The 21,982-nt window shown below is 38.7% G+C and overlaps 1 protein-coding gene and 1 long non-coding RNA gene across 4 annotated transcripts in view; one reads left to right on the forward strand and one right to left on the reverse strand.

Annotated features, from left to right (window-relative positions):
* LOC310912114 overlaps window positions 1-21,982 on the forward strand; it is a 219,119-nt gene that overhangs the window by 144,479 nt on the left and 52,658 nt on the right. The window lies entirely within an intron of this gene.
* Window positions 1-21,982, reverse strand: part of NOL4 (nucleolar protein 4) — a gene marked incomplete at both ends in the record, with an annotated part of 188,624 nt that overhangs the window by 121,112 nt on the left and 45,530 nt on the right. For all 3 annotated transcript variants that reach the window (XM_083866336.1, XM_083866335.1, XM_083866337.1), the window contains 3 exons: window positions 15,661-15,793; window positions 20,353-20,465; window positions 20,975-21,086. In XM_083866336.1, coding sequence (XP_083722462.1) covers window positions 15,661-15,793; window positions 20,353-20,465; window positions 20,975-21,086 — 358 coding nt within the window. The remainder of the gene's footprint in view (window positions 1-15,660; window positions 15,794-20,352; window positions 20,466-20,974; window positions 21,087-21,982) is intronic.

Below are 21,982 nucleotides of genomic sequence, written 5' to 3' on the forward strand. Positions count from 1 at the left end.
CCCTCCTCTGGAGCAATTCTAACTAGCATTCATCTTTCCTGTACTGAGGACCCCAGAGCTGCACACAGCACTCCAGGTGGATTGTCACACAAGTCTTCTCCACTCAGTCTCTGACCTGCCCTACAAAGTACCGCTGCAAATGGCTCTGAGAGGAAGCCCCTAAGATTCCCCTGCCCTGTAACAGAACACTTTGAAGGATGGACAGAGTTTCACTATGGATTCATATTTATTTTTGCATGAATATATGTATATACACACATACATACATACATACATATATATATATATATATACATATATATATATGTATGGAACCTACTTATACAAGAGACAGCCATACAAATTTTTTGTTGTTGTTGCACCCCTGGAGGAAGAATGTGCTGTTGAACTGTTTTAGCTACTGCTGTCCCTCAATATTCTGCTGTCCCTGTAATATTCTGATAGGAGCTACAGATACTGACATCTGCTGTTTCTCAATGCTCCCTCTGCAGAATAGGAAAAAACAAGCTGGTATAGATGGCATACACCTTGTGATATGATTGAAACACATTCAAACAAAACCTTTTCCATGCACACCAAAAAAAGAAAGCAAGATACGCCACCAGAGGAAAATGTTCTTCAAGTACATAAACAACAAGCAAAACCAGAAGGAAAATACAGGCCTCTGTTAAACAGGAAAGCCATCACAATTTATTTGGAAGATGGGATAAAGTGTACTCTGACAAAGTTTCCCAATACCAAACTGAGTAGGAAATTGGGCATTTCAGAAGGGAGAGTCAGACTGCAGGAAGACTGGGATAGAAGAAGTGAGCTAACAAGAACCTGACAAAGTTGAACAAAGACAAGTGTAAGGTCTTGCACCCTCAGAAAATATAATCCAGGAATGCAGCACAGTATGGGATCAACCCAGGGGTTAGAGACCAGTTCTGTAGAAAAAGACCTGAGAGTACTGGCAGACAACAAGCTCAGTATGACTGAGCATTGTGCTGCTGCAGCAAAGAAAGCCAACAGGATGCTGGGATGTGCCAACAAGAGCATCACCAGCAGAGATGCACTTTCAGTCCCTGTCAGACTGCACCGGGAATACTGTGGGCAGTTTTGGTTCCTGCTGTGCAAACAAAGGTATGGAAAGGCTGGAGAAGGTACAGAGAAGGGTGACAAAGATGATCAAACAACTGGGAAGCTTGCTGTATGAGGAAAGGCTAAAAGAACTGTGTTTGTTTGGTTTTGAAAAAAGATGGTTTAGGGTAGACCTTGTTGCCAATGTTCCAGTATTTAAAGGGTGACTACAAAGACAATAAGGACTCTCTTTTTTACAAGCAGTCACATGGAAAAGATGAAGGGTAATGGATACAAGCTACTTCTGGTGAGATTCTGATTAGATACAAGAGGAAAATTTTTCACAATGAGAACAATCAGCTATTGAAATAATTAAGATGCAGCTGGACAGGGTGCTGGACCATGCTGTATAGACCACACCTTCACCAAGAAAGGTTAGACCAGATGATCTTTGAGGTCCCCTTCTAACCTGACGTTCTGTGACTACAATTCTCTGTGCTCTGCTTTACTGCCTCAGAGATTCACAAGTATTGGAATCTATAGTACTTTGGTTGGATTTAGTCTTCACAAAATTGCGTCTTTAGAAATTTGTGCCTACGGTATTTCTGAGCTCTCAGAGACCATCTCTAATTAGAGCACAGGAAAATGCATGCTTAAAAAAAGATTCCCATGGCATCAAACTCTACCTCTCTCCAGTGATCTGTTCACTTTATTTAGAAATAGACATCTATATAAAGAGATATATATGTATATTTGTGATAAGAGAAATATAGATTTATAAATATGGGTATAAAAAGTACCAATAGAAAATCTATTCATAATAACAGATATGTTTGTGTAAAGTTGAATTAGATTTATATTTGTTTCATATTGTGCAACAAAATATAAAACTGGACCATCATAAAACTCAATACTAACTTTATTTTTAATAAATGCTGCTGGAAAAACAACCTTGGCAAATTCAATCTCAGCAACTTCCTACACAGCCTTCCTAATCCTCTACTCTCTGGATTTTTCCTCAGAACTGATTTCTGTTCACGTCTCTGTGTACAGACAGGGAGAAACAAATGCATCCACCGCATACTGACATAGGATAGTAGAATGAGTAAAATTTTTCTGACTTGAAGGGTGATGAAGGGAGACAGTTTTCACTCTTAGCAGAAATAATGGAGGAGTCCAGAGAGTGGTTTCTCCTTATTTTTTCACTCAGGTTCGAAGTGTAGCTGATGGCAGTATTCCCAAGAGGAAATCAGACAGCATGGCAAACTAGATTTCTCCCTGACCCACAAGAGAGAAATATCTTTAAAGAAGCTCCTTACTATTCATGGGAGTTGGACTGGCAGGGACTGAGAGTGGGTTGGCCTTGGCTGATAGTGAGGTAGGCATCAATCTGAGGCCATGGGAAATGGGACACTAGGAAGGGAAATATCTCATTAGGTCATGGAGAGAAGGATGGGACTGCAGTTGCACCATAAGGTTATGTTCCGAGTTGTTGTTTATGATTGGTTAACAATGTTTTACATACAAAGTGATGTTAATGTTCATTGGTTCAGTGTTCCATTACAGAGGCTATGTATTGTTACGTCTGGTGCATTTTTGAGTCTTTCGAGGATGTCCCATACGGTGTTTGGCTTATATTCTTTTGTTGGCTCAGGCTATTATTAAAGTTGTTTTTCAGGCTTACTCAATCATTCCCATTCCCATTTCAATTGCCACCCCAGCTGGTCTGTCCGGCTCAAGTCGCATTGCCAGTGACAATTATTAAGAAAAATTCATTCAGCAAGGCAGAAAGAGTTCAAAAACCAAACAGTTATTTCTCTTCTATCTGCCTATACATTATAAGAACCACAGACACTGCTACTGCTAACATCTGCTGTCCCCTTGTATGCGGGTACTGGATGATCAGTTAGGTCTGGGATCCTTCTGGCCAGTTTGCTCATGCCCAGGTGGTAGCACAAGTAACACAAGGTCCTACAACGTATTTCAGCTAAGAAGCAAAGGGCCATTGCTCCATTACAGCATGCTCAAATGGAACATGCCAGGTTTAGGATATCCCTGTTGTCCTTCTCCCCAAAGCCATATTGCAGAATCTTTTTCTACTCACAGAGACCCACATCAAGCATCTACAATAAATAGCAGATGCACTAGTAGACCTCAAAGCTAGCCTAAAGGAAAAAAAAAAAAAAAAAAAAAAAAAAAGGCACCATAAACTGAACAGAACTGCCACACAGATTATTGACTAACATCTGGGACAGAGCAGTCCTGGTTGTGTGCACAGACTGGGGAATGAGAGGCTGGAAAGCAGCGCTGTAGTGCCACAGAAAGGGACCTGGGGGTCCTGGTCACTGGCAATTTGAACACCAGTCAGCAGTGCCCTGGCAGCCAGGAGGGCCAGTCCTTTCCTGGAGGTATCAGACATAGCATCAGGCAAGGGAAGGGACTGTCCCACTCTGCTCTGCACTGGGATGGCCTCACCTTGAATATTGTGTGTAGTTTTGGGCATTGCAATATAAAAAAGACATTAAATTACTAAAGTATGTTCAAAGGAGAGCCATGAGGATGGCTATGGGCCCTGAGGGCCATGAGGGGAAGCCTTATGAGGAATGGCTGAGGTCACTCTGCCTGTTCAGCCTGGAAAAAAGGAGACCGAGGGGAGACCTCAGTGCAGTCTGAAACATCCTTATGAGAGAATGTAGAAAGGCAGGTACCAATCTCTTTTCTCCTGCACCCAGTGACAGGACTCAAGGCGTGAAGCTGAGTTGGATTGGTTTAGTTTGCATATCAGGAAAAAGTTCTTCACCAAGAGGGTGTTTGGGCACTGGAACAGCTCCCCAGGGAAGTGGTCACAGCAGCAAGAATGACAGAGTTCAAGAAGCATTTGCACAATGCTTTCAGGCACTTGATGTGGCCCTCGAGGTGTCCTGTGCAGGGCCAGGAGTTGAAATCAATGATCCTGATGGGTCCCTTCCAACTCAGCTTATTCTACAATTCCATGATCCTATGATTCTACAATTCTGTGCTTCTATGATTCCATGACTCTTAGAACTGGACTACTCTAAATCAATCGTTACACTGTAAGGGGTTTTAAGAAACAAAAAGGACAAATAGGCTACCACTAACCACCCAATTATCTCTGCAGTAGAAGTTTTTCTCAAAAAACCTGTTCTTCTGTGTGGCCACAATAGTGTCAGAGCTGCTTGTAAAATTCTAGACGGGTATACAGTTTCATAGGTGGTGAAAAATTTTTTCTCAGAAAAATAATAGCTTTACCATGTCTACCCTTGCCTTTGAAAAGCTGCATTTAAGAAAGTTTCTATTGAAATCAACACATTACAACACCAACAGAGATAATTAACTTCAAGGATCACCATGGAACACTTTCTTAAATTATTATGAAAAACCTGGCCAAGTTGCTGTTTCACACTTTGAAATCTACCTGTGCTGCTTGCCTTTTAATGCTGCCACAACCATATTTTCAACTTCTAGAGCAAGCAATCATTTTAGGCCCCATTTTTCCCAGGGGGTGAATGGAAGCACACTGCTGAATAGATGGTTCAGAGAAGAGAAAAATATTTGTCCTTGCTAAGAGGCTTTACAACATCCATGTCTTTAATTACAGTAGAACATACTTGCAGAAGATATAATAATATGTACAACTGCCAGTCTATGACTGCAATCTTACAGGAATAACCAGAGATTATAGCCTGCTCCAAGAATCTAAGAACAGTTCCTAGAGAAAACACATAACTAGTACAGAACTGCAGAAATGCAGCAAAAAGAAAGAATGAAGATACAGGAACACACAGAGCTTGGCTAACTTGCTGAATTAAAGCTTATCATCCCTGTATAAACTGCACGATGGTTTAATTAAAGAGACAGTAACAATTTCAGTGCCCACATTAACTACTTCAGAATTTCTTCAGCTACAGAGCACCTATTATGAAAACACGCAGGCTGAAATTTTGTCTCCACTAGAGTTCATATAAATTCCCATAATTTATTTCAGTAAGATTTTCATTGCATCCATGTATTTTGGAAATGATCGTGCTGGATAAAATACCTAAAACCCAAGTCACTAAAAGTCAAAGTTCTTTTAAACTTCTGATACAAATACAATCCTTGGACGAATATCTTTTAAAAGATGGAGGGATATCTTTTCAAAATCTTTTACCAACTGTTTTTAAACAGGCAGAAATCTTAGAAGATGTACAAAGAGCTGTAAACTACTCAAAGACTATTACTAAGAATTATAGCTTCTTTATACACATGCAAGTAGTCTTTTTTAATACTGATTTGAAAGCACTGGTTGCTTCCATTTACTTTCTAGCTCTCTAGACCACACTGCTGCTCTCACTATTTATACCACCTCCTATTGAAGAGGGCTTATTTCTTCCACTCCAAGTAATTCACATTAAGAGTTCCCACATCATGTAGTTCTGTCTTGCCATTCTCTCTGACAGCTTGCAGCATCAGCTCCCTTCAGAATAACCATTCATGAGACACTTTAAATAGTGTGACACAACAAACTCACTGTCTTTGCCAGTTAAGTCATTAAAATTTTATTATATTTCATTTTTTGGTTCTTCTTGGAACAGTAACTTTTTGTAACTGAAATGTCATCTCTCCCCTTTTTTTTTTTTTTTTTTTTTTTTTTTTTTTTTTTTTTTTTTTTTTTTTTTTTTTTTCCCAGAGGAAAAAAAATAACTATTCCCAGTTTGCATCTCCTAATTTATTTTCCTATCAAACTAGTAATTGCAATTATCACTCTTAAGATTAGTTTGTTGGTATCATGGTTTTATTATAGTTTCTCAAAGCAAAAATCAAATTTTCTAATCAATTATTGTGGCAAAGTATCTATTACTACTGTCTTATTTAAAAGCTGCTAGTGAATAACAAGCTTTTTTTTCTGGTTTATGATCTTGTTTGAATCTCCTTGCCAATGTCTACTCTTACACAAAATTCAAATTTCAGAGTACAAAAAGCTAAGCATAAAGGTTTGAACTCCACATTCCAATCATAAGGAATTACTAATTTTATAAAAGCTTAACAGTTTATAGCAGGGATCTTGGATGGTTATTAACAGGAATCACTCTGCCTTCTACTTAGGGAAATCTACCCAGTAAAGCACATGAGATATCAGAACAGCTTGAAGCTCTGTAGAAGCAGTCACTAGTCCTCTAGAGATGCATTAAACTGACTCCTTGATTTATGTCACAAGAAAGGAAGCTTGTAAAACACTGACATTAAACTGAAGCACTGAAGAAAGACTCTAAACACAAAGATGGAACTATCCCCACAAGCAGGAACCTCTGCAGTGGAGACTGATGTCAAGGCAATCTTTCTGCTGGAAAGCCACATTCTGGCTGCAAGGCCAGTGCCCTGATGAAAGTGGAGAAAAGCTTCTTGGAACTGACTTAAGGCATCAATTTCTCTTCAATTCTGTGCACTTAAATCTGAAAGTTGTACGTTACAGAAATTTAGCTTTTATCTTATTTTATTCTATTAGTAATGCCAATGCTTACAGCTGAGGTTCTGAACTGGTTTCTCAACATCACGCATAGAAGAGCCAGCAAAGGTAACTTAATAGTGTGCTCCTCCACATCTTTTCCCAGAGTGGGTCTGAGTAGCTACTGAAGTCTGTCAGTCTGTCTGACAAGTCAGTCTGGAAGGCTGCTCCTGCAGTGGTCAGAACTGGTCAGTGTCCACCTGGCATGCAGCAGTGGAGAGACTGCCTGAGCCTCACACACCTCCCAGCAGGCTGTTAATCAGTCACCAAGTACTAAAAAACTTGTAAACAAGTCAAGCTGTATTCTACTCTGTGCTGATGCTAAATTTAATTGTTCTTGTATCTTTCTTCTTCTTGTATCTTGTCTCCAGTCAGCCTGCAAATCAGCTCTACCATCTTTCTCACAAACCAGGCTATCAGTGGTCAGGAATTCTTGGAGAACACCACTGGAGTTCAGCCTATCCTGAAACTTTCAGGATGGTTGCATCTTTTCTTCCATCCTGATGTTAAGAAGTGCCAGAGAAGGCATGTCCTTTTGCCTTGGGACAACAAATATGGTGACTATCTAGCAACATCAAACCAATTATTTGAAAACACCTCTTCACAAATCTCAGGAAAATATATATAACCGCTTCCTATGTGTTTTAATATTACAAAACACTATACTGCTGAAAAAAATACTAATTTTTTTCTTGTAATCAAACTATTTGCAGTTGGTTTAAAAAAATACTACTGATTTTAAACATACAGTACTACAAATATTTTAGCAATCAATATTGTTTATCAAACAATAAATGCTTCAAAGAAATTGCCATTAAAAATATCTTTCACAAGCCAGCTCAATGTCTCCAGGGAATTTCCTGTTCCAAAAAGAAAAAAAAAATTAACAGCTTCCTTAATTAAAACATAACAGAGTGAAGAATCAATGGCTAAATTAAATTTCTTTAAAACACATTCTTTTACATTCCTTTTCCTAAAAAAAAAAGGGCGCTATTATATTATTCCACGGTATATGTAATAGGAAAATAAAAAAGGGGAGTCAATGCCTAGCATGCATTTTAACACTAACTATGAAAAAAAATCTCTGCCTCTACTATAAGGAAGTAGACAAATTAAATCAAGCAATCTGTGCACATAGTCTCTGCTAAAGTCAATTGGTACATATGAAAGGATAAAATGGATAAAGTGCCTTTACTGGAAAACAAATCTAAATCTCTGTAGCAGAATGCCCCTCCTTTTATTTGATGTTAAAGAGAAATAGGAGGGAACAGCCTGAGATATGCTAAGATAGGGGAAAAAAAACCAAAGAATATCGACCCAAACCAAACAACATTTTGAGAAATCCAGCTAAGCTTAGTTACAAGGATTTGCAAACTGAAATCAAAAGCAGACTGCCTCCAGTACGTGCACAAGGAAGAGATAGCTTGATGGGTAGTAGTATTGCCAAAGTGAAATACCTATTGTTATAGGACACATACAACACTAATACAACTATTCTGAAGATACAAAAGGACACAGGTCTGCAGCTAGCCTTTTACATGAGAGCAGGCTTCACTTACCCCTAGATTGCTGATGTAAAAATGAGTGGCTGTGAATAGAGTGAACGGTCTGCAAGCATTTAAGCATTACTTGTGAAAAGATAATTCTAATTTCTCAGCTATTATTGGCTGCAAGTATTCCCTGATGTAATTATGGAGTAATAGCTGAGAACCTGATTGTAACCAACAGTTAGTAGTTTGTTGCTAACAAGGCAAACATGACAAACAATTTTGAGGCAATTATTGTCATTACAAGCCACACTCAATTGTTCAAGGCAAGCTTAATAGAAAGTGACAGTTGTGCAGCTGGGAGGGTGGTGCGGGAAACAAGATTGTTCTCTGGTTGCAATAAACCACTCAGACTCTAGCAGAGAGTCTGCTCAATGCATAATTCATGTTTAATAATATTTTAGTCTCTAAAGCAAATTACAATATAAGATAAGAAACAAACAGAGACATGTAAAAAAAAAAATATCCCCCAAGTTATTATAAAATGGAATAAGAAACACAGAAGTAACATAGAGCGGGGGGGAGATATTCACTAAAGCCAACTCACAAGATGCTTGCAACTAGAAAATGTAAATACAGTAACTACATATTAAAAGAGTCAGTTATAAAAGCAATCTATTTGCTATGCTTCAGTGAGATGGGTGCTCATGTCCAAATCCCAGTTTGAGACCATTGTATGATTAGGTAGGTCCATGATAGAGGAAGGAGTGCTCTCCATTGAGAAACGTTGCTTATTAATTCTAAACAAATCTGAATTGTGTGTAGAGTCAAAGGAAGATTTTCATCTCTCATACAATAGAAGTGCCTCATGTATCAGCTCAGTATTCTGATGACAATGCACACAGCAGCTGCCTCGTCAGCAGTCAGCCCATTAAAATACTTGATTTGCTGAAAATTCTACCCAGCTCTCCTTAACGATATTAAGGGCTGGAAGTTTCTAATGCAGCTGCAGCAACATTTCAAGTTCTTGCCTAGGCTCAGTAACATTCATTGTCAGTGACATTGTAGCATTGCTTAAGTATCATTACAATATCACTTGTAGTGTCTTTTGCACTGATAAGGTATCATTTCTAAAGAAGCCATTAAAACATCACTGAAACTAGATTTCCAAAACTCTCTTTCTAGTTATGCTTCACCATTTTCCTCCTCTTTCTTAAATCACAGAATCATAGAATGTTTTGGGTGCAAGGGACTTTAAAGGTCATCTAGGTGCACCCCTCCTGCCATAAGCAGGGACACCTTCCACTACAATGCATTGATTTATGCAATAATAATCCATCAAACCAAATCTGATGAGCTAAATTGCTCCAGGTGTAGCTCCACTGAAGCAAAACGGCATCACATGCCAGTCTCTCAGGTACACTTTGACTCTGCTTAGGTGAAGATGATACTGATTTTCTCAGACAGAGCAACATATTATAACTAACTCCCTGTCTAAAGAAACCTCTGTGATTTTGACATCTGTGACACACTTAAGTGCAGCCCATAGACTTACTCAGAAACATATATGTGTGACTGCACTGTTTTTTGCTTTATTCAGTAAGAAAGCTGGTGATTGCAAAAGGTGGCAAATCAACAACTGCAGAGACAGGAAACCTTTGCTTCTGTATGTCACATCTGTGCTCCTTTTCCACTGCCACAAGACAGGCAGGTATCTTAGATTTTCATTTTTAGAAAACTAGTATTTATTGTTTCGCTCTGAGTGATAAGAAGTGAGATTATTTCCCAAAATGTTGCAAATTTCAGTGGCTTGAACAAGACTGGAAGGTCTGAATATATCACAAAATTGTCAGATCACCTGGTCCTAGCTCAAATGTAATTTTAAATTGTCTGCCATTTTCCCAAAGAAAAAAGAAACAGTGATTTTTTTTCTATCCTTTTTATAAACTAACATTCTTAATCAGCACAAACCCTCCCTATTAAGCAAAAATTACCTTTTTCTTCACAGTAAAATGCTTATTAATTTGCATGTCCAATGTCTTGCATAAAGTATGAGCATTATCAACAACTTTATTGGCATTTTAGCTTTGTTGATATGGATCTATAGATTGCAAATAAAACCAGTCAAGTCACAAAAAGTCCCTAAAACAAAAAGGCTTTCTAAAAGTATACAAGGTGGCATCTAGGAGAACTGACAGACTGATTTTTATTTTAATATTTTTATTAAGGCTTTATAACTTCATGTGGTAATTTCAGTCTATCCCATATAACACAGAATGTTGTTTTGAAGTCTAAAGAAGTAAAGGTTTTTAGTAAAAGATATCTTAACTCTGCAAACAGTTTGTCTAACCTTTAGTGGGCCTTTACTGAAGTCAAGTGGACTTAGACCTCATACAGAACAAGGACATTTGTAAAACCTTTCCGTGCTTGAACAAAAATTACAAGCACAATACTTCTTGATGTAAATTGATTTTATAAATTAATGTAAAATAACATTTCCACTGAAAACTCTTAATTACCAGCAAAAGGGTTGCCATGGATTTAATGCTGGGAATCATCTGCTCTCATGTTGCTACCACTCACTTTACTCAAGATCAAGAGCAGGGCCAATACATTGTCAATAGCAGAAACAATTTACTCCGTTTATGCTTTTTCACCAATCTGTCTTCACTTTGGCCAGCAGTTGGTGCTTGGACTCATATATCTTGAACTTGAATTGCATGGAGAGGAAAGAAAAGTCAGTGTTTCAAAACAGGGAGTCCAGGTTTCAGTGGAATAAAGACAAAAGGAGAAAGGAGTAAAACAGTAGAACAAGTTCAGAATGAGAAGATGGGACTAAACTCCTGGCTTGGACTTAGTTCAGAGAGAAGAATCAACAGCAAGTCTGCACTCTTGCATAGACAGTCAGTTTTGACAACTTAATCAGCTAACATTACTTATTTCAGATGAAGCCATTGTGTAAAGATTATAGCTTTGATGCAGGAAACAGGTATTTAGATGGCTGACTCCAATACTTGCATCTGTCACAAACACAAATGAGTGAAAGGAATAGTTAATGATAACAGCCAGGTTTCCTACATCTATATTGTGTAAAATGTGGCAATTTGAACATGCCAAGGACAGAGAACTGACACCATCCAAGTGATCACAAACTACTCAAAGACACAATCCTCCACCGCATTACAATATTATTGCTAAATTTTCTATAAATTGGAAAAAGTACAACCAGGAAAAACCTTTTAATCTCTACATCTAGATTGAGAGCACAACCTTCCCTAAAGATTGACTTCTGACATATTTTGTCATGGCTAGCTCCTATGAACTCCTATATATCTCCACACAGTGCCTGTGAGAGGCAGTTGTACATATATATATATGTATAAACATGTAACCATAATTTTCTAAAAACTAGATTGAAGAGAACACAGTCCCTCCACCCAAATCCAGACTAATCATTGATATGTTTTGGTATACCTCAGTACAGTGAGAAATACTGAAAATAAATCAATCCTGCATCTTTAACCGAGTTACAGTCAAATAGCCTCAACCCTGACTTTTACTTGATAGTTCACATAGTCAAAAACAAACAAACAAGAAAAAAATGCAATGTCAAATTTATACTTAATTCTTCTCACTTCTAGGGTTATACATGTCCTTAACTTCCTCTAATCAGAGCATCCCCCTACATATCTCACGTCTTGGTAACTAATGAACTACCACAGTGAGGAGGGAAACACACCCAGCTGTTCTGCACAGGGCTCCAGCTAACAGGCAAGGGCAACAAAAGTCCTATTTTCTCTCAGGGTAGGAGCTGTTGCTGCTGCTTTGAAGACATATCTAGAGGTCATTTTTCACTGTAAAAATCCTTTTTTTATTTAACAAGTTGAACCACTAACTTAAAAACAAAAAAGCTCCTTTGTTTCCAACTCAGTTCACAAACCTTGCCTGCTGTCTGTGGTCTCAGACAGGCAAAAGGGTTTGATCCAGCAACATCAGAGCCCCAAGAGCACTATTAAGAGAAAGGAGAATTAAAGACAGCTCTCAAGTGAGAGCATTGCCCGCAGATGAGTTACACACAGGGCTCACTCCAAAGAACCTGCTTAGGACACAGAACCGTGTCATGCCTAGGGAAGCAAGAAAACAGGGGCAAGCAAAAGGCAAGCAAAAAAGAAAGGAACACATGAGCAATTTGCAGCTCTATTATCCAGCTGGCAGCTAGAGAAAACACCTTTGAGGCACTGGTAAGCAAAGAGCCATACCCTATTCCCAGCTGGGGAATGAACCAATTGTAAATTAGAGCTCCTTTACTTTTCTATCTCTCCAGGGAAGAGCAGCAGCCCTTTTCCAACTCCTACCTCATCTTGCAGCAGCCCTGCAGGTGCTCAGGATACTATTTTCATCCATTCACCACCAGGTGTGACTCAAGACCCTGTTATTTAAAACTGTACAAAGGCTAATTTAAAGTGGGAACTGTCCTTAGTAGTATTGCAGCAGCTTCAGTACCATGGATACAATTCACCAACTCTCCACACTTTTCATTACTTCATTAATTCCCTGTACCCTTTTCACCCTATAAGCTTAGTACAAGTATTATGAAGCCTCAGTCTACTTGCAGAGCCCGGGACTTTGGTGCAGTACCAGCACCCATCTATTCTCAGCAAATATACAGCTTCTGTCTCCGTGCCCTTCCTCCTCGGCATTTTTCTCACCTACCATGGCATTTCTGGGTGAAGAAGTCTATTGCTTTCAGCTGATACTGTGAGTTGCTTTCATAGTTGTCTTTATTCTGTTTAAGTTCAAGCAACCTAACCATGAGAAACAGGACACAGTATTGGGCTGGAAGACATTGAGAAACCTCAGGTCAAATTTTCTAGTCCCAGCTCCATCATGGACTCCCAAAGAAAAATGCCTGTCTAAATAGGATGCAAGTACAGCCCCAAGGGATGAGGCTATGAAAGCATCACATTTCTTTTATATATACAGTATCAGCATTCTGATGCTCTGATAAACTGAACTGGAAGAGGAGCCTCCATCTATCCCTCAGTAGCATAGCTCAGCTCACTATTATATTCCTCTAGGGTGCACAGACTGTTTATATACGAGTACCAAATCAATTTAAATCCATAGGAAAAGAAAGAGGGGATGTCCCAAAATATTTTCATGCTATCTCACATGGAAAACCAGGTAAGTAAAGTGATTAAACACATCACCTTTAGGTACACTGGAGCTGTCTTTAATCCACCCCAGGCAGCAGCTTTCCTAATGATTCCCATTAGCAAATGATCCTCCCAAGAGAGCATGCTTGGGGCAGCAGAAGATCTGTGCTGTCCCATTCCACCTCAGACACCACTGCCAGCTGCATGTGCACAGGCAACCTTATGCAACAGCAAGTTTTCACCTGCCAGGATGCAGCAAACACATTTCTGATGAGGCAAATGCCAAGTGTCTTTATCTATAGGCTGAATGTGGTGGCTGACATAAACTTTCATAGACATACAGAATGTTTGAGGGAAGGGAGAAATAATCACTTCTGACGTAGATTCATGCTTTGGTGATGATTTTGGTAGGCATGCACTATAATTAAGGATTAAATTTGTAAAATTTTGCAATGTAGCCTGTGACAGCAAAAGGGGTTGTACTTCTAAATTCATTTAAGTTCCCTTTTATTTTCCCTCCTTCTTTTCCAACTTCCCTTCCTCTACCTCTCATTGATTTTCTTCCAATCCTTTTTCCTGCCCTCTCCTCTCATTCTTCTTTCCCTCCTCCACCTCTCTCATGTCTTTCTGCTGCTCATTCAGCCCCTTCTCCCACATGTGAAACAGCAGTGTTGCTATAACTAGCCACACTTAGGTTTACTACCTGACAACAGCAAAGGAAAACAATGAAGCAGGAAGAGAGCTGCTATTTCAAATCTCTCTATCAGCAGATGCTTTAGCCAGAAGACGCAGCAAAAAATAGGATTGCCTTAGGAAGGTGAGCAAGTACCATCTGGGAGGAAGGGAAGGAAAGCTGAGAGATTTAAAGCCATGCTGTAAGAGCACACTGCCTGAAGTTCAAAGACCACTGTGGATTTATTTCCCATACATTTCAAATAGCAAGTGACAGATTTGCAGCATTTCATCACTCATACTTAGGTTCTAATATGATTAGATGTGGCACATGAATCTGGTTGCAGCAGGTGTTAAGATATGTATGACAGGCATTTCTTCACAGGTTACTGTACTGAGCTATAATTTTTATTTCAGATAGATGCATGCATGTAATTATTATTAAGAAATTACGTATGTGAAACTTCTACAGCATAGTATTGCAGTGAAAGTCAGATACATTAAAAAAGGCACCTTCCTAAGTATTCCTGAAACCTCTAAGTTAGCAGTATTATCATAATATATTATCAGTGTTAAAAGTCAAACTTCAACAGGAAAGTGAACTAACTTCTCATACATCATGTGCATCAGAACTGCTCCTTTAGTGAACACACGTACACAGAAATTAAGTTAAATGTTGAAAAAAAAAGTGGTAGCTTGAGGACATTCAGACAAAAGGCAGTTGTGGTTAGAATCTGGCCTATCAAGTTATCACAGACGTCCTACTCCTTCCTTTGGAGAGCAACTCAGCTGAAGATCCAACCAATCACCAGGTCCTATCAGCCACTATGCACCACACCCATTCTCCCCTAAATAGCTTACCAGCTAGCAAATGACCATGATGCATGAAGTGCAAAGCATCCAGGTCAGCTGTCAAATCCTATATATTTAGTGTTCAAGAAAAATATAAAAAAGCACTTCTGATTTGGCACACATGATCAGGAAATTCTCAAGTACCAAGTACAGAATTCCAATGTGCTGTTTCTAATGGCAATAGAAAAGAGCTGTACTTTGGGTGTTGTTCATTCCCGTGCCACTCATGAGCCACTCTCACAGTCTGTAGCACACAGGCTATTTGTGAGCTCCATAATCTAGAAGAAAGTTCATTCCAAACCAGACTCATTTAACTTGTTATATAACAAGGGCTGAAACAAAAGACCACACACCTATGCACCTCCAATGCAAAGTAAGTCAGTTTTATCTCTGACCAAAAAGTAGCTTTGTGTTGTAAACAATAAAGAATTAACATACAAATGTGCAATGGTGCTCACTCTTTTCTCATCTTTTGCCTCGGTTTCTCGATAGGAATTTGTTGCTTTCATCCTTTCTTCTGAATATCACATTCCAGTTCCTATCTCCCAAATAACCAGCTTTTGTGACACTACTCTCCCTCCTTTTAAAGACAACTTTCTAAGCTTTCTGGATTGCCTCAGAAAGGTTTGAGTTCCATATCCTTTTATGCCTGTGCATGGTCACACTACTGATATATATATAAAAACAGTAAGATAATACTACTTAATACATTGGTCTAAGCACTCACCTGTTGCATAAGCAACAACAAAAAAAAATAACCTGCAAAAACCCTCTAATTTCTTCTTCTTCACACTGAGATATAGGCAACATGTATTTCAAATTATCTAATGAAGCAGACTAGAAAGAAAAGCAAATTTTAAATGAAAGCACAAAATGGGAAAAAAGACAAGGCAATGCCACATTCTCTGTCACAAAATGAGAACCTTACCATCCTGCTGTCCCTGGAGGTTCTGGGGACTTTGCATTCTCTCCTCCAGATTTGAGCTGAGGTCAGAGTTCACAGCTGACATTCTAGTTGAGTCACTCATATCAAACTCATCACTTTCTATAGAACTTTCATCCTGCAAATAAAAAGAGACATGTCACAAAACATGGTACACTGTTCACATTATATGTGCAGTTCATTCTCTTCCCATTCGATTCACTCACACCCTAAATATTTTTTGTATATAAGAAAACAAGCAGAGCACATAAAGAGGAAGGAAAATACAGAATTTATGTGGTATGATAATCTGACAAGTGTAATTTGTTCAACTATGAGGATACTACATAGTAGCTCCATTGTATATTCCAGAAAAGAATTAGTAACTAGAGACTCCATACCAAGCTCTTGTTATTCAAATTTGGCTGAAGAGACTTCCCTATATTCCCTGCCTGAATCCTTTACCTTTCCCACATAGAAGTCAGTAACCTTGTGAGTGATCACTGTCCTGGTTTGAACTGGGATAGTTAATTTTCTTCTTGGTAGGTGGCACAGCGCTGTGTTTTGGATTTAGTATGGGAATAATGTTGATAACACACGGATGTTTTGGTTGTTGCTAAGCAGTCCTTACTCTAAATCAAGGACTTTTCAATTTCCCATTCTCTCCCAGTGAGCAGGTGCACAAGAAGTCAGGAGGGAGCATGGCCAGGACAGCTGACCTGAACTGGCCAAAGGGATATTCCATACCCAAAGAGCATTATTCCTAGTATATAAGCTGGGAGGAGTTGACCGGAGGGAGACTGGGTGGGCATCATTCAGTGGGTGGTGAGAAATTTTATTTGGCATCACATGTCTTTCTTGAGTTTTATTCCTCCTCTCTTTTCTTTCATTACAATTAGTAATGGCAGTAGTGGCAGTAGTGGTAGCATATTTTACTTTGTTTAAATTATTAAATTCTTTTCATCTCAACCCCTGGGTTTTTACTTTTTTTTTATTTTCTCCCCTGACCCACCAGAGTGAGTAGAGGAGTGAGCAAGCCACTACATGGTTCTTATTTGCTGGCTGGGGTTAAACCACAAAGACTCACAGGAAGATATTTCCAAATGGCAACCTGACCTAGTAAGAATCCATGATCAAATTCCCTTGACGTGATGTCACACTTACTTACACTGTGTTTAAAGAAGCATCTGTGAAAATGAGAAAGCCTATAAAAGTTCTGAGCATGGTCATGACAGTCAGTGGCAATATTACAAAGAAGTAATATAATCACAGGAGAATCACTGCAAATATATTCTACATTCTACATATTTTATATGATTTATCCATCAAATCCAAGTACAGAGCATTTAACAGGGATGATAAAAGGGCAAAAAGTAAAAATCCTGATCATTATCCCCATTTGTAAAAGAAAACATTTTTAAACACAGTCCAGAAAATATTAAAATACATATTTGACTTCAGTTGCTTCAGTCCCACGGAAGCTCACACATCCACTCATGGATTAGAAATTAAGTATCCACAAGCCTTGCTCCGGAAATGGCTGAGGCAATGTATAAACCTAAGGCAAAACATTTTCAGTAACAACTTTTCTGAGATGGCTACTGCTGTTAAGAGGAAAAGTACTTGAAAGAACTTAGAGGAAAATATGGCAAATAGTTTTGTACATCCTGAAAGGATTTGAAATATTTTTCCAATTCTCTCTTTTTTACATTTTTTTTATCAAGACAGGGCAAGACAGGTTTCTGACTGTTTTGCTGGGTTGTTCACCAGAAGTGATCTAGAAAAATAGCGATCTCTAGAACATGATTTCCTGTGTACTTGTTGTGAAGTGCATACTACGGTATTAATATAGCTGCTTGCTTCTTTCTGAGTGTTAGACACTTGAATCTGTTCCTCCCCTGGGTCTCAGCAATGTTTCCAGTTTGCATGGACATTTCTCTAGTTTTCAGAAAGGAAGTTCCCAGCAGTAATGACTCATGCTAAACTAGGATGAAGCACTGCAAACGCCAGTCAGGAGCAAGAGTGGGATAACACATAAGGGGAAGCTGTTTTGCACTGCCACAGCAGGACTATGACAAATAGGCAAACAAACATATCTTGTTCTCAGGGACTTGTAAAAGAAAAAAAAAAAAAAAAAATGGAAGAGTGAGGGCTTCTCTAACAGGCACCTGTCTGTTTTGCCTTACATAAGGTAGGAACACCCCAGTTACAGCAGCAGCAAACACCCAAACACTGCCCGCCCTCACAGATGAACCTTGTGCCCACCAGCCTCCTGCCCCAGACAGACAGGGCCAGGACACATGCCAGATGGGTCTGAGGTTTAGGGAAAATGCACTATGCTTGTTCAAAGAGTAAGATAAGAAAACAAACTCCCCCAGACCTTCTGGATTGCTGTATCTCTGTTAAAACGCAGGGGTTTTTCTCATTGAATCCTGCAGGAACCAGCAACAGCAACTTGCATATTTCAGCTCTGAGGTTAGGCAATTTGATGGGCTCACAGAAAGGGTGCTCTGGCTTGCACAGTTATAAAACAACACACATAGGCAGTCTCTGTTTGCCTACAGCACTGCAGAATACCTCCACTTCGCTTCCCAGCCTGTGTAAACATCTATCTGAATCTGCATGGACACATGGGCATGGGAGCAAAAACAGAACCACTGGGATCTTTATAGCAGCTGCAGCACACTCTTAAATTCCCACACAGTGGTAAGTTCTCCTTTTAGATGAAGCCTGTTCCCCTCTCATCACTGGTCTCAGCTTAAAAATGTGGAATTGAAGATGAGAGAATTAGGAGATTTTCAGTCATTGTGCTAGCTACCAGTGGGATCCAAGTTTACTCCTGTCTCAATTCCACACAAGAATACAGATATGACTGATTAAATCTTTCCTACAAACCCATGCCTGTTTTTTAAGTGCATGAAATAGTTTGAACCAGATGTCTTGCTACTTTGTACTACAACATTTTCACTGTCATTTTGTTCTCAGGGCAAAATATGTACAGCCTGGGGGAAAAAGGAAACCTTGGCAAAACCGTGCTTTGAGAAAAGACATAAGGACTATCTTGAGAACTTTCTTTGTGCTCACTCTGTCCTAGAAAAGTTATTATTGCTAAAACATACAAAAAATTACTTTAATAAATCCAGAACTTTCCTTGTGCCCACTCTACCCTAAAAAAAGCTATTATTACTAAAACATAAAAGAAATTACCTTCATAAATCCACTGCTGCAGGCATTTCATATACAGTAACAACAGAGCTGCAAAACCGATCTGGGCAGGGAAATACCAAGCAAAGTTAAGTCCTGCTGCCTCCGTATCATTGCCAGTGGCTTGTATAGATGAAAAACTGGTCTAACAAAAATTTCAGTCACCAGATCAGAAAGACTACACCAAAACATTCAGGCTAGAGAAGCTCTGCGGTATGGGGTCCTGATCCAGCATGAGTGCTTGACCCCGTTGTGGAAGTAGTTATTCTCAAAGGGAAAAGGTGTAGAAACCAAGTCAATTCTTAAGGCTATAGCAGAATAAAGCCTCTTCTCTCCTGTTACTTGAAACTCTACTTCCAGATCCCTCAAATAATCAGGAGAGTCAATAGAAGGAAAAGATGACCATGTTGTAATTATGCATTGAGAACTTTGAGTTGGGGATCTCTCCCTACACTCTCTGCAATTAAAAAAAGGCCAAATAGAAAAAATGATTCTGATATTTGTAGAAGAGTGGTGAAATCCCCATTCCAGGAAGTGTTGAATAATTAATGAAACCTCTACCAACAGTCCATATCTACTTGTTGGGAAAACAAATCTGTCTGCCTCTGCACAAGTCAGAAGTCAGTCAGGGTCTTGACATAATCCAGCTGCTAAGGTTGTTTTTGAAGTCTTTCTTTATTAAAAAATATCTTGTATTTGGAGATACAGACACAGAATAAAGAACTGGTTTTTAGGTGGCACATAACTGAGCTTCTCTTTGGCAGTTTAAATGGTAAATGAACAAACTTCTAGCAAAATTAGGTTATTACAAATAATTTGTATGTGCCTGTCAATTGATGAAGCACTTCTTAAGATCTGGGAAAACTCTGAATAAATCAGAGAAAGCAGACAATCTCTAAGAAGAAAGGAATAAAATTCAACTCCAGTTCTCTCTGAAGAAGCTTGATTCTCAGTCTACTTCTCCTCCTTCTTTTTTCTGCCTTTTTATTCGAAATTTCAAATGCAACTCCTACTTTTATTATTAAGCTTTTTGCCTTAAAGTTTTCAACTGATGTTGCCAGGACTTTCATCACTGTCAGTACAATGTGTTGCATTGTGGTTGCTAGCCTTGAGAAAATCATGGCAGCCATTTCAGCTGTTGATGGTACTGATTTCTAAAAGCAGACGACAGAAGTCACTGCTGGGCACAGAACTAAGCCTCAAGTGAACATGCTGCCCACATCACCCTGTCCACTGGTCCAGTGAAAGAGCACCTTCAGGCAATTCAAAGTACAGCTCACTACCCCCAATCACAAAAGGGGCAATAAGTCATGATATTTTCTATCAACCTGTTTGTTTGAAAACAACCCCGCCTTGGATTCAGATTGGCTGTTTCAGCAACAAAATTATAAAGATGGGATCAACAATCATCTTCAGTTTCCCAGCTACCTCAAAGACAGGTACAAAGCAACGCAGGAGAACAGAAAACCAAACTTAAAAGATTTCAGGTTTTACCTCATCTTGTTGTGAGTTTAGTAGCTGTAGCTTCATGTGTTTCATATAAGCCATAGTAATTGGCATGTTGTAATCAATCATACTGGTCACCAAAGTTGGAGGTTTTCCATTATCTGCAAAAAAATAGTTATTATGCATTATATGTTAATTGTGGAGACTATGTCAGTCTACTCTGCAGTCAGAGTCAGACTGTTATGTCATTTAGCTCTGACTTCTGCATTTTCAATCACTTGTAGGCTGTACAAATGGAAGTCTCCCAAAGAAAAAGGAAAACCAAGATCAAACCTGAAAACTGATGAGTTCTTCTACCCTAAATGACTACAGACCTCATACCCTATCTATTCCTTACGCTTAAGCTCCCATACAAACATTTCCATAGCAAAATAAATTATTTCCTCCAGATAAAATCATCTTTCTATTGAGGGTGCAGATGACATTACACTCCATCCTTAAGTGAAAGCAGAAGATTCACTACCTTCCAGCTTAAGTAAATGAGATGATCTGACTTACTGAACTGTTACAGTCTACCAAATTTATATGAACCCTCACTTAAGCTAGGAAAGTATAAATGGGTATTAGAAATAAAATTACTTTACATCCCATTATTTGACACTAAAACTACCTTTATGATCCGCTCCATCTGGGTTTAAATGCATTCTTTTCTGGCACTCTGAACAGCTCATTAGAAATCGTGTCACCGCTTCTCTCGGTAGGAAGGCATAGGTCTCTGAAATCTGAAATTAATAACAAAATATAGGTGTTATTATGTAAGCTGATTGAGCATGATTTAACAGACTTGATCATCATATTTCCAAATAAGGCACATTACCTTTTAATGCCAGGAAGCACAATGAAAGCATGTTCTGCATACTATGTAGGATTTCAAGAAACATCTCTCCAATCTGCCCACTTATCATCTAATGGCTACCAACAGTTAAGTTAGTACTGAACAAAATTCCACTTATATCAAAAGGGGAGTTGTTTTCTGCTTACAATTCATTTCAAATTTCTTTCAACAAAAATATTCATACATAACAGCTATCCCACAGTGGAATAGTATCAAAAAAAGTTGAAGAGAGATCTTTTTGAATAGCCAATGCCAAAAATAAAAGCACTTTTCTTATGTGTTCTATTTAATTTTTTGTAACAATACATAGACAGATATAGGACTCAATGTATTAGCAGCAGTGAAGGTTGCCTTACTATTTTAACTTTGTACGTGAATGTTTTGTGAAAATATTCTACTAAATCTTGTGGTTTTGTACTTTGGAGTACCTATGCTATTTTTACTAATAGTTCAAGAATTTGTGAACCAGTTGATTTTAGAGACTCTGTTTTACCTGGCAATATCTTGAAACAACAGATTTGAGTTGTTCCCTGTTTTCAACAAAATCATTGTTTCTAACCACATACTCACAAGCAGGTACCAGAGGGTTTGTTTTTTTTTTTCCTCTTTTGAAAGGGAGAGGAGGAAGCAGTTGTTACTGGTTTTAAAGATTGCATTCCCCTCACCCCAAAGGATGCATCTGTCTGTATAGACATTTTGCCTTGCTGAAAAGGACACAGAGGTTGGTGCCAAGCTGAAAATGAGCTAACAGCATACTCTCTGATCACAGACAACTAAATCTTA

This window comes from Zosterops lateralis (assembly GCF_965231275.1).
Source record: "Zosterops lateralis genome assembly, chromosome: 1".
In the NCBI taxonomy this organism is placed as follows: Eukaryota; Metazoa; Chordata; class Aves; order Passeriformes; family Zosteropidae; genus Zosterops; species Zosterops lateralis.